This window comes from Notothenia coriiceps, unplaced genomic scaffold (genome assembly GCF_000735185.1).
Source record: "Notothenia coriiceps isolate Sejong01 unplaced genomic scaffold, NC01 NC01_scaffold00009193, whole genome shotgun sequence".
NCBI lineage: Eukaryota > Metazoa > Chordata > Actinopteri > Perciformes > Nototheniidae > Notothenia > Notothenia coriiceps.
The window spans coordinates 239,647-251,408 of NW_011341894.1; the positions used below are offsets into that span (position 1 = coordinate 239,647).

The 11,762-nt window shown below is 39.9% G+C and overlaps 1 protein-coding gene and 2 non-coding genes across 3 annotated transcripts; 2 read left to right on the top strand and 1 right to left on the bottom strand.

Moving 5' to 3' along the window:
- Nucleotides 1–930: 930 nt before the first annotated feature.
- p2ry6 (pyrimidinergic receptor P2Y6) lies at nt 931–11,762 on the bottom strand. Its single transcript, XM_010770766.1, has 2 exons — nt 11,734–11,762; nt 931–3,913 (listed from the first exon to the last, which is right to left on the bottom strand). Exons 1-2 carry the CDS (start codon nt 11,760–11,762, stop codon nt 3,202–3,204), a joined length of 741 nt encoding a protein of 246 aa, XP_010769068.1. The 3' UTR covers nt 931–3,201.
- On the top strand, nt 7,460–7,532 carry trnaa-agc (transfer RNA alanine (anticodon AGC)). Its single transcript has one exon. It is a non-coding gene; the product is annotated as a tRNA-Ala (tRNA).
- Nucleotides 10,587–10,659, top strand: trnaa-agc (transfer RNA alanine (anticodon AGC)). The gene has a single exon. It is a non-coding gene; the product is annotated as a tRNA-Ala (tRNA).

Below are 11,762 nucleotides of genomic sequence, written 5' to 3' on the forward strand. Positions count from 1 at the left end.
TTTTTTGCATGTTAATGCCTGAGATAGGGCAGAGGGGGTGGGCGGGACTAGGGGTATAGGGGCTGTCATAGCCCCCTCGGGGATTGAGAGGAAAAGCTTTTTTTCTCTTTTTGATAGGAGAAGGCAGACACTGTGGACAAACTAGATGTAATTATAGCCCTTTCCCTTGCGAACAAGACAGAAGCACTGTCAGGAGTTTTAGACAGAAAACTACATTTTAAGAGTATCATTGTGGACCTGCAGCTGTTTTGTTAATATCCCAAGATCTTAGCTCATCAACACACCTTTGATTGTGAATATAAAATCACTATTACTGTCTGTTGAAGTAAAGGTTCTTAGAGAAAGCCAGAGTATTATGTAAAATGCAAGCTATATTAGTTCTGCAGCTAAAAATCCATTCATGATGTTGTTGGTGAATAAGAGTGTCAGCATTGGAGGGGGGTAGAAAAACAAAGAAAAAGTTTGCAGTCATGCACAATAAAGCCTCTGTGGTGCTTCCCATGTGGCTGTCTGGTTAACAGGTCCTTTTGTTCCAGAGAGGAATTCTGTGTTACATTCCCTCATAGGAGTAGAGCTTACTGCAGCGCCCTCCACAGGCTGACCTGGGACCTGTCAGGTCACTGGGGTAGATCATCTCTAAACACTTTAACCAATTAATCGTGTTAAACTGCATGCATCATATTACTTTCCACTGCATATTCACCAATTGATGTTGTATTTGTTCAGCTCTCATTCAGATTTTGGGATATGCTTTTTTTCTTAATATTTTCTAAGGAAATCTGTAACTGTCATGTTGCAAGGTGAAATTGTGTTAAACTGTAAAATTTGAAATTTGACTTGTGTCAGGAAAGCTTCAGGTTTCAGTCCAGGAAGAATTGAGAAGTAAGAAGAGCAACCAAAACAATTATCTTTTAATATCAACCTATTAGATGTATTATGTACAAAGTTAATGATTGTACTTTCTGGTGAAATAGAGCTTTACAGAGGAGTGTCACAGTTCATGTTGAGTGTGAAAAGGACAATATAAAAAAACACTTTTATCTGGAGGAAGTAGTACAAGGCATTTGTGTTATGCTGTGTGACTTTTTTTAATTCCATTATGACAACATCCATTTACACAAGCAACTCAATGGGATGCATGGTAGTAAGAAAAATAATAGACATAAAAACACAATTTCTACTTGTTCCTCAACATAATTATATCTATTTAACAAAAATAAAATCTATTCCTGATACTGTGGTACGGTATTACGAACACAAAAATAACTATTCTAAATAATACTGTCTGACACAAATATTTTGGCACAGTGCAAAGACGTCATAAAAGACAAAGACACACACATATTTCAGACTGATGCAGAAAAAACATTAGACTTCGAAAATATTCATCCAAACAGACACACAAACAACAAGACCTGTGCATTCACTTAATGCTGTAGCCATGAGCGTAACATACAGTATACTATATTACTCAATATGCATTCTGCACACATACACATCATTATGAAGCTCTTATTTAGGTAGATGATCTCATATTTTGGGTCATGGAAATAACATGTTCACATTAAACAATATACACAACATTTCTTCCCCCCATGGGTGCAAAACTTAAACAGTTGCTGCAGTGTTTAAGAAGTAAAGCTGCCAAAATTATATATTTTAAAGTTCATAAGTTGTTGGCACTTTTAGGATTTCTTTAGTAATTTCATTCAACTTCAAAATCAGATTGTCAAATCAGAGAGAGTGAGATGAGCTTCTGATCTCAGGTCTGAGAGAGTTTGATGCAAGATTTGGGTTACAAATACTCCTGCAAAAGTAATCAGAAAAACAAGTGCAAGATAAAAAAAGAAACTTAACTTAAATTAAATTTATGTTCATTTCATGAACGCTCACATCTCATTAACTTGGTATAACTCCAACTGTCAAATCTGTACAAACTATTTACATGCACTGTAGAGAACCTCTTTAAGAGCAAAGTTCCTTTTGTTAAATGTCGCTTTTCCTTTTATACCACCAAACGTTTAACTGCAGAGGCAATTTCTTGGAAAATAAATACGAATTTCATGGGAAGGTTTCACACACTAACAGGAAGTTGAAATCTGCAGGGTTGAGCCCACATTTAGACCCTGCCCTTAAAGTAGCATCTAATGCATCTGATAACAACTCCTAAATGTTTTAACATTAGCACAACTCACTGGATCATTGTAAACACACATGGAGAACACTGTAGACTGATGTCCTGTTGTACTGTGGTATGAGCTGGATAATAAAGTGTTGTTGGCATCAGTTTATCTCTGGATGTACTGTAGTGACTAAGAATGTATCCTTACTGGAAAACATGTTAATGACCTTACCATTTATAGAAAGAACAGAGCATTTAACTGCAGTGTGATTACAGCACTGTGGTTCAAACAACATCCAGTGGTGAAAAGAGGAAAAAACAAGTCCTTTAGGGGAAGCACAGGAGAAACCTTCATTAGAAAGTCTAATTCGCTATATTAAAAGGAACATTTCCTCACACAAGTGCTTCATGCAATTCTACCATGCAGTCATATATAAACATATGCTTTGAGCATTTTACATGGCTTTGTGTCCTTTTTCAAAATCATCTTTTCGGGCCTGCTCAAGTGGAAGACACCCCACGTCTTTTCACGTAAGAGCAATATTATTAGATCTATATATTTTATACTGCAGCTCACAGTTTGTAACAAAATAGTACTTACAAAACACAATAAAGAAAGAGAGTAAACATTTCACAGATAATGAAAATGCAGACTGTGACTGCGTGTTCTGCTGACAGCACTTCTCTGCTACAATATTCATTAACTTAGTTGTGCCCCAAATGCCAAATTTCCTCATTGAAATACACTGTGGTGGTCAATGCAAACTCAAGGTTTTATAGGTAAGAGAATATGGATTTTTAATTTCAGGTCTGGTAATTTCTCTTTTCTCAGTTTGTTTCTTTCTCATACAACAAGATTTCAACCTTCATTTCAAAAGTCTTATTGAAATACCAGTGCATTTTAATATTTTCGACCCTCTGAGGATGGTATGATTCTTTGTTGCAGTGAGTTGTTGTTAAAATCACATAAGGTCTTGCTTCAGAACATGCACAGGGAAACCCAGCAACCACTACATGTACCACTTTACATCCTCACAGGATCCACCACAGGTGAATAGCAGGAAGGCTTTATCGCACTCTCACACGCTGGTGCCCTTGTCTCTGAGGGTGGTGACTTTGCGCATAAACCTTCTGGTGCTCTGGCGATAGCGTGGCTGAGTGAAGTAAAACAGAATAGGGTCCAGAAAGCTGTTTATGCTGGCAAACGGCCGGGTGCTTTTATAGATGATGGAGAACAAGTTTCTAGTGTTGCAGGGCGCCGCGGGCAGGGTACGCACCACCAGGTACATGGTCTTTGTGAGGTGAAACGGCAGGAAGCTGATGCAGAACACTGTTGCCACAATGATGATCAGCTTCACCGCCTTGTCCCTCTTCTCCCCGGTCGCCCTGGAAACCCCTTGGTAGGACACCGGGCGGCAGAGGACCTGGGCCATGCGAAAGTAGCACACCATCACACCCATGAAGGGCAACATGAAGCCGAGGCAGGTCAGAGCCATGCCGTACGGATAGTAGGCCAGCGAGTTCTTTGGCGTGCTCAGATCATAACACACCGTGCGGTTCCTCTGGATCCCCGTGGCGGCAAAGTGAAACGTCGGAGCGCACAGGACGGCGACCACCAGCCAGACTCCTCCACAGATACACCACGCCAGCCTGCGACCGCCCTGCTTTTGCCACATCGCCATTGGATGGCAGATGCCCACATAGCGCTGCACACTGATGCAGGTGAGGAAGAGGATGCTGCCATGCAAATTACTAGAAAAGGTATAAAGGGGAAAAACAGTTAGGTTAAATCTTTTTAAAAGTCACCTGTTATACAAAATCCACTTTTTCATGTATTTTATACATAAACATGTGTCCCCTCAGACATTCTGAAAGTTTCAGGAAAAAAGATTGGCTCACTTTTTGTCCTGATCCATTTATATAAAAACCTCTCTGAGAAGGAGCTGATCAGATTTTGGCCACTTTATGATGTCATTACAATTTTTTGGCTTGTGTAACCATTAGCCAATCACCAACCAAGGTACCCCCCTCCTCCTAGAGCAACATTGTGTTCTTTTTAACCAAATATCTCTCAGAGGGGCGTGGGGAGTGGCTCCTTATTTTCATCTAAAGCAGGGGTAGCCAACACGGTGCCCGCGGGCACTTAGCCGCCCGCAGGGGCAACGTGAGTCGCCCGCGGGCACTTAGCCGCCCGCAGGGGCAACGTGAGTCGCCCGCGGGACATGTTCTAAAAATAGCTCGCCAAGCAAGTCCATGTATAAAATCCACAAAACTAAAAATTAATATCGACCAATCACGTTCTTGCTTGATTTGCGGGTCCAGAGTTGCAGTCGGGAAGAAAAGCAATGTGGCACCTCCCTGCTGCTTTTCCTTCTGGCAGAATCTACACAACACATCAGCCCCATTGAACAGCCTAGTCGTGCCAGCCTACACAGATTCTGCCAGAAGGAAAAGCAGCAGGGAGGTGCCACATTGCTTTTCTTCNACCACGCCAAAACAGTGTGATGTTTGTAAGTTTATTAAATCAAATCAAAATCAAGTTTTATTTATATAGCACATTTATAAACATTTTTTGGTCGAGCCAAAGTGCTGTACATATAATACAAATAGCCTACAGTAAAGACACTTTACAGCAAATACAACAGCACAGATTGTTCAGAATATCAGTATGACAATACAATACCCTCTATCCTTAGACCCTCACATCGTACAAGGGAAAAACCTCCGGAGAAAACCCACAGTTTAAAGGGAAAAAATGGGAGAAACCTCAGGGAGAGCAACAGAGGAGGGATCCCTCTCCCAGGACGGACAGACAAGATAATACATTTTATAGTTTTGATATTAAATCAAAATCATTCCTTAGTGTATCAAAGTCGTAGGCCTGCTACATCCACCGGATGTTATTGAAATAGACACTGAAGGACTAAATCAGATTCTGCTTCTAAAATAACTCTGTATCTGTAATGGTTTTGAGCCTTGATAAGAGCTTGCCTGCAGGTGCTGACTTCAGGGTCGTTGCAATCCTTGTGTTTTTCTCCTGTTCTTCTAAATCATAGAAGCAGAACCACAGTGCCTTCAGGCAAGGCACTTACCCAAGGCAAGCTGCGCAGCGGGGAGCCTCAGGGTAGCAAGGTGTTCCCTGCGCTCAGACTTGGTGTGAATACTTGTGACAGCATCTATGTGAACTGTGCAGAAGACATAGTGTGCAAAACCATCACAATACAAACTGAGCCCCAAGTCTTAAACCGCAAAAATAAGGCAGTACAAATCCTGGGAAACTTTCACTGTTCCCATGGATTTGGTGTGGAATTTTTCAGCTTGAGAAAACACTTTACTTGTGGACATCATATAAAACATTTAAGTAGTATATTGTTGGCAGAAGTTCATATAAACAGTTCTTAACTTTTATATTTGTCAGACTTTTTGTATTACGTTGAATTTGAGTATCATACATGCTTTATATCATATAATTGGTACTAGAATAACAGGCCTCAAGTTTTGCATTTGCCCTTGTTCCTAGTCATGGTCTCTGTGACGGATCTTCCAACCTTCATAAATAGATGTATTTATTGAATACAGCACAACTATGTATGATTGTTATCAGAGCAAGCAGTGTGTCTGCAGAGCAACCTTCCGTCTTGAGATCTGTAGCAACTTTTTGAGACTATCCAGGAAAGTGTTTCACGACAGTTGGCTGACATCAATATATTAATGCAACTGAAGATTACGTTTATACTGAGAACATACAGAGAAAGGACATCCTGTTATGGGACACTATAAAGCAGGCTGGGGAGGTGACAAATATATAGCTCTCAGCAAAATGCTCCCATTCGCTCTTTCAGATGAGACTTTCTCGATCACTTTAGTCAATTGTGTCGGAAATGGGTGAAAAATAGTCAACACAGTTCCCAAAGGCAAAGGTAAGGTCTCAAATGCTGTGATTTGTTAAACCAGCAATCTAAAAACATGTAAACACGCAGTTAACTATCACAGCAACACAGGAAATAACTCATAAGTCGAAATTGCTCTATTTTCCCTTTAACGCTTGAAAAGTGATTTGTTTCCTGTCATTTTCTTTCATATGGATATTACATATGAGTATTTGTTTCAGTTCTACAAGCATATATATTTGCTTTCCTTAAATTATAACATACATCATCTTTACTTCTGAAGACACCAGTGGAAAAATAGCGATGTGATATATTTGCAACAAGATCATATGACAAGTTTATGACACAAGCTTCTCTCTATGTTTCTAGCAGGATATATAATTAAACCTAACTCCAGTAAGAACCTGTCACATGTCACAGAAGTAATAACCGGGAATCTTTCGGATGGGCTGTCAGACTTGGCACACTCACAGGAGACTTTGGCATGCTCACTGTGATTTTAGAAAACATTCCTTTCTGCTGGCACACATCTGTGTTTGGTTTGTCCTTTTGGGAACAGAATAATGAAACGCTGGTCAAAGACATCAGGCTGGACAGAGAGGGGATATAGGGGAAGAGGGATCCAAACTTGTTTACAGGACAAAGTTAAGTGCACAGTATTATCTTCCAGAGTAAATAGTCACAAGCTCTCAGCCAGCCATCCAAAGCATGCCAGCCAAATGTCTCCGTAAAATGTGTAATTTAATGAAAATGGACCAACATAAATCTGACTTCTCTGGTCTGAGTGGGATTCAGAGGATTACTCTTATAGTCCGTCTTAATTGTGATCCATAAGGACAAGAGCTACATTTGAAAAGGATACTGTATAATTCCCAGAGATGTAGAGATGCATTAGGAGAATCAGTCAGTGAAGACATTTTCTTTTTCTCCTGTCTTCATACTTTAGTGACTGCGCTCTAAGCAGAGCTGCATTCCCATCTGCGCCACAGACCCATGACAACAGGGCACAGGGTAACTACTGTTTGCCACTCTGTTAGGGTTTAGGAAGGGGTTATGCCTGACTACAGGTGTGTGTCAAGCTGTTAAGGCTACTTGCAGCAGGTTGTATTTGAAAAAAACATGTTTTTCTATCACCATTCAAAGGAACCTATAGCAAGTCCCATTCAAGAGCCACGGAATGACTAGAGTAAAGGGCAAGCTTTTTTATGCAGACCTTTGAACACTTCTTCATTTGTTCAGCAATTCATATACATCTGTTGTTGTGCTCATTGATGGCACACATCATTTCATATTTAGAGATTAGTTTAAGGTATTAATAGTAGGGTCAGTGTCCACAGTGCAGAGTGAGGGGAGAGTGTCAGTGACGGTAGCATTACTTACCCCCTGTGGGTGTGTACCGCTAACTGATATGTGATTTGAAGTCTGTTTTTAAAGCTTGCTTCACACAGGGGAATTAGCTCAAATGGTAGAGCGCTCGCTTAGCATGCGAGAAGTAGCGGGATCGATGCCCGCATTCTCCAATGAGATTTTTGACTCTACGTGTTTCAAGAGTAAAAGGATTTCTACAGATTATAAAATGCATTGTAAATTCAGAGTGTGTTGATTTAGCCAGGCAGTGTTGGTAAACTTTAATCTGCTCATTGTTTCATTTACACATGAGAGCATTTACAGCTTCTCAGACATGTATACATGCTTAGTAGTAGAGCTCCACTTACAGAACTCCTCATTATTTATATCAATATATATGGAATTGATGTTTAATGATAAGTAGGAGACAAAGTGAGGTGATGCAAATGTAGAGGTTGCTGAAAATCTAGTCTTAGAAGCTCCCTGTGGGTTTAGGATGCTTGGCATGTCCTCCGTTCGAGTTCACTACTTCCTCATTTCTGATCTACTGTTTACGGTCTATTAGAGACATCAAATATAACCCTGATTATCCAGCTAAAATGTTATTTTGTTTTCTTCTTTCATTCATTAATAATGGGCAACAACAAAGAGGCTGTTTTTACGAAGCTTTGGATCCAATTGAGATTTCGGTATTTCTCATGCAGCTGTAGTTATCTATATACAATCTCTATTATGCTGTTATTGCTCTCAACACATGTTTTTGAAGTAGCTGGGATGCTAGCTAGCTATGTAGATAGATGACACCTTGAATCTTAATCCAACAAACAAATTGTGGATTGCTTCCCTCACCGGGGAAAACAGCTATTTATGGGAGCACCCCAGACCAATATAAACTCCTGAACAAATCTGACCCGTGGGGGCGATCAGAAGTCTGGAACCAGGCTAACAGAATTACCTCTTTGCCGATTGCATATTAATTCAGCAGGGCGGATATTAACAAAACAAAATGACCCCTCATCACCATTACCAGAAACCAGCTAACCTGAACACAGTCAGGCGGAAAGAAGTGACACAAAAGGACCATTTAGTCAGATGATTACGCTATAAGGAAGCTAATGCAGGCTGTAGTGCTCTATGCCCTACCGTCCTGTCTCTGACTTGTTTCAGCAGAGCTGCATTCACTTCCCCTCTGCGTCTCACTAACCAGCCTGAACTGCCGTCTGTCAGTCTTTACACGTCTGATGAAATCATAATTCCAAATTCTTAAAGCGACGAGCATCAACACGTTTGTCTACAAGTCACGACAAATGATTTCCGGCAGAGTGCTCGGTATCATCATCTGAAGCCTTGTGTATGATCCGTGTCGCTATGGAAGGCACTCCTGTCCTTCTGTCCTTCTGTCCTTTTACAATTAACTGTGTTTTGGTTTGGTTCTGCCAGATAGGGATTTACTACTCGATTAATGTGCACAGCCTGCCGTCTAGTCATGTTACAAAGTCCATATTTGTACTTAAAACTTCTGCACTTCTACTGTGGAAATCATACCGTCAGGAGAAACACATCATTTCTCAGGAAAATCCAAATGTTTGTGCTGCTTGGTTTGTTACAGATAGTCTGTGCTCTCTCTTGTTTATTACCACCCTTGATTTATTTTATTTGGGTCTCACGCAACAACCAGTTGTTTTATAGTACTTGTGTGTGTTTGCGTGTGTGTGTCTGTTGAACACCAGCCTTTCCCATCATCCATGTGTGTATTTCTGGTGCAGTTGAGTGGTCTAAATGTCTCCTGTGCATTGGCCACAGTGCCTGGGGATAGATGTTGTATTAGCCTGCAGCATATTAGTTTAGATAATTTGCCTAGTGTTTTTCCCCCCTACAAATTAAGACATGGGGTTGTGACATCTACAGCATGCAAATTTGTGTGTTCGTCCATGACAGCTGCATCTATCTCTGATGAATAAAATGATAATTGTTGTTGTTTACCTTGGTAAAGAGGAAGTTTATGTGCTGACGTGTGCATGCATACATAGCTCTCTGTGTGTGTGTGTGTGTGTGTGTGTGTGTGTGTGTGTGTGTGTGTGTGTGTGTGTGTGTGTGTGTGTGTGTGTGTGTGTGTGTGTGTGTGTGTGTGTGTGTCACATATTTCTTCCGTGTCTTTCTGATCTCAGTTTTTAAATTCATTACACTAACTAAAAGCAAGCATGAATTATAACAAAATAATGTCAAATTGACTTCATGTATAATGATTACTTTAAGTTCTCAAATAGTAAAATTAATTATTGGTTTTAAATCTCAACTGTGAGCCATAACTGTACACTAGCAGACTTACATATTTCCATTTATTATCTTTAGATGTTGTGCCGTTCACTAGAGCTGCAACTAATGATTATTAGTTATATGTTTTGATCATAATGTTTGATCATTAAAGTGTTCTCAAAGCTGGTAAAACTGCACTCATTTTAATGATTTTGTATGCTGCAGCAGGGTAGCTTGTGAATTTACTCCAGGTGTAACTGAAACCTTATCTAAGTGTTGATTATATTTCACATCATTAATCAGAAACTGTAAATTAACTAAACATATTCAATACATGTAGTGGAGTAAAAGTACACAATTTACTTCTGAATTGTATTGGAGTAGAAGTACAAAGTAGCATAAAATGGAAATACTCAAGTAAAGTACAAGTATCTCAAAATTGTACTTAAGTACAGTACTTGAGTAAATGTACTTACTTAGTTACTTCCCACCTCTGCAAAACATAATCTTGCGACACACAAGTATATAAAAATGTTCTTTGGCCCTACTCTTAGTTCCTAACTGTGTCAGCGTGTTGTTTCCTGCTGGGAATTGAGCCTGGATTAATCAGAGCTTGACACAATTTCAGTTGACTCATGTTAAAAGTCCTGATGATACCAAATCCACATACCAAATAATCATTAAAACGTTATACTTGATTATTACTACCATGCTTAGGTTATGTGAGGTTGTGAATCTTCAATTTGTCCTGAGTTGCTGTCACATTCTTGCTGTGGTGCTTTAAATATAATCTTACGTCACCTTAAACTTGCCTGAGGGCAGAGAGTTTTCAGCAGTGTGCAGAGTGTGGGGGAGGGGGGGTGTCAGTGTCAGTGATGGTAACGGTAACATTACCCCATGGGCGGGCCTGTGGGTGTGTACCGCTAACTGATATGTGATTTGCATTCTGTTTTTAAAGCCTGCTTCACACAGGGGAATTAGCTCAAATGGTAGAGCGCTCGCTTAGCATGCGAGAAGTAGCGGGATCGATGCCCGCATTCTCCAAGGAGATTTTTGACTGTACATGTTTCAAGAGTAAAAGGATTTCTACAGATTATAAAATGCATTGTAAATTCCGAGTGTGTTGTCTTTGCCCATTATATAAAATTATAGCTGTTGCCAAGTTGGTCAACTTTAATCTGCTCATTGTTTCATTTACACATGAGAGCATTTACAGCTTCTACCTCAGGTGTACACGTATACATGCTTAGTAGTAGAGCTCCACTTACAGAACTCCTCACTATTTATATTGATATATACATCGAATGTATGTTTAATGATAAATATGGTATCATTAAAAGCTCAACATCAGATGGGATTTTCATCTCAAGGTAGTTTAACTGTAACAGCTTTCAGAATTATTGTTACAGAAGCAGAAAACAGGTATTTTTTCCACATAACAAGTTTAAGGAGAAGAGTTACGGACAAGTTCTCAGGAAAAATACCTGCCAAGAATAATACGACTTTATGGGCAGTGAGTCGTAGAGATAACTCAGATGACTGCGTCACACCCATAATGACAGTCAAATGAATTCCTGCGAAAGAGTGGGTTAGCAATGTCTTAATTACTCTTAGTGTCCTGATGCAGTCGACATGTGGCTCAAAATGACTTCATTACATAACTTTCATTTTTATTTCATGGGAATCTCTAAAAGCAGCAACCTGTTCACCAAAAACCTTTGTGTCATTTATTATTGGTCAATCTTTGATTTATTTTTAGAATAGCACATAAAAAACCCCACTAAATTAACTTTGTGAAATGAGTGGTTGGGATTTCCAAATGAATCTTTTCCCTGTGGGTTTGTCTGTCCTTTTAATGTGTTTATCTATTATGCCGCTATTAAATTGATGTAAATACCCATTAGGAAATGGATACGGCCTGGAGGGAAGCTGGAAGCACACACACACACACACACACACACACACACACACACACACACACACACACACACACACACACACACACACACACACACACACACACACACACACACACACACACACACACACAGTGCAGATAACACCTGAGGCACACCTGGGGTTGCTGTTTGCTCTCGAGAGTGGTTGAAAATTGATTACCTGACCACATCAAACACATACTCAGTCAT

Bases quoted from the DNA above. Each gene is read 5' to 3' on its own strand.
- p2ry6 (XM_010770766.1), bottom strand. From the start codon at position 11,762: ATGACTGAGTATGTGTTTGATGTGGTCAG. The intron at 3,914-11,733 runs GTAATCAATTTT...ACTTTTAAAAAG, and splicing joins TATGTGTTTGATGTGGTCAG to ATTTAACCTAACTGTTTTTC.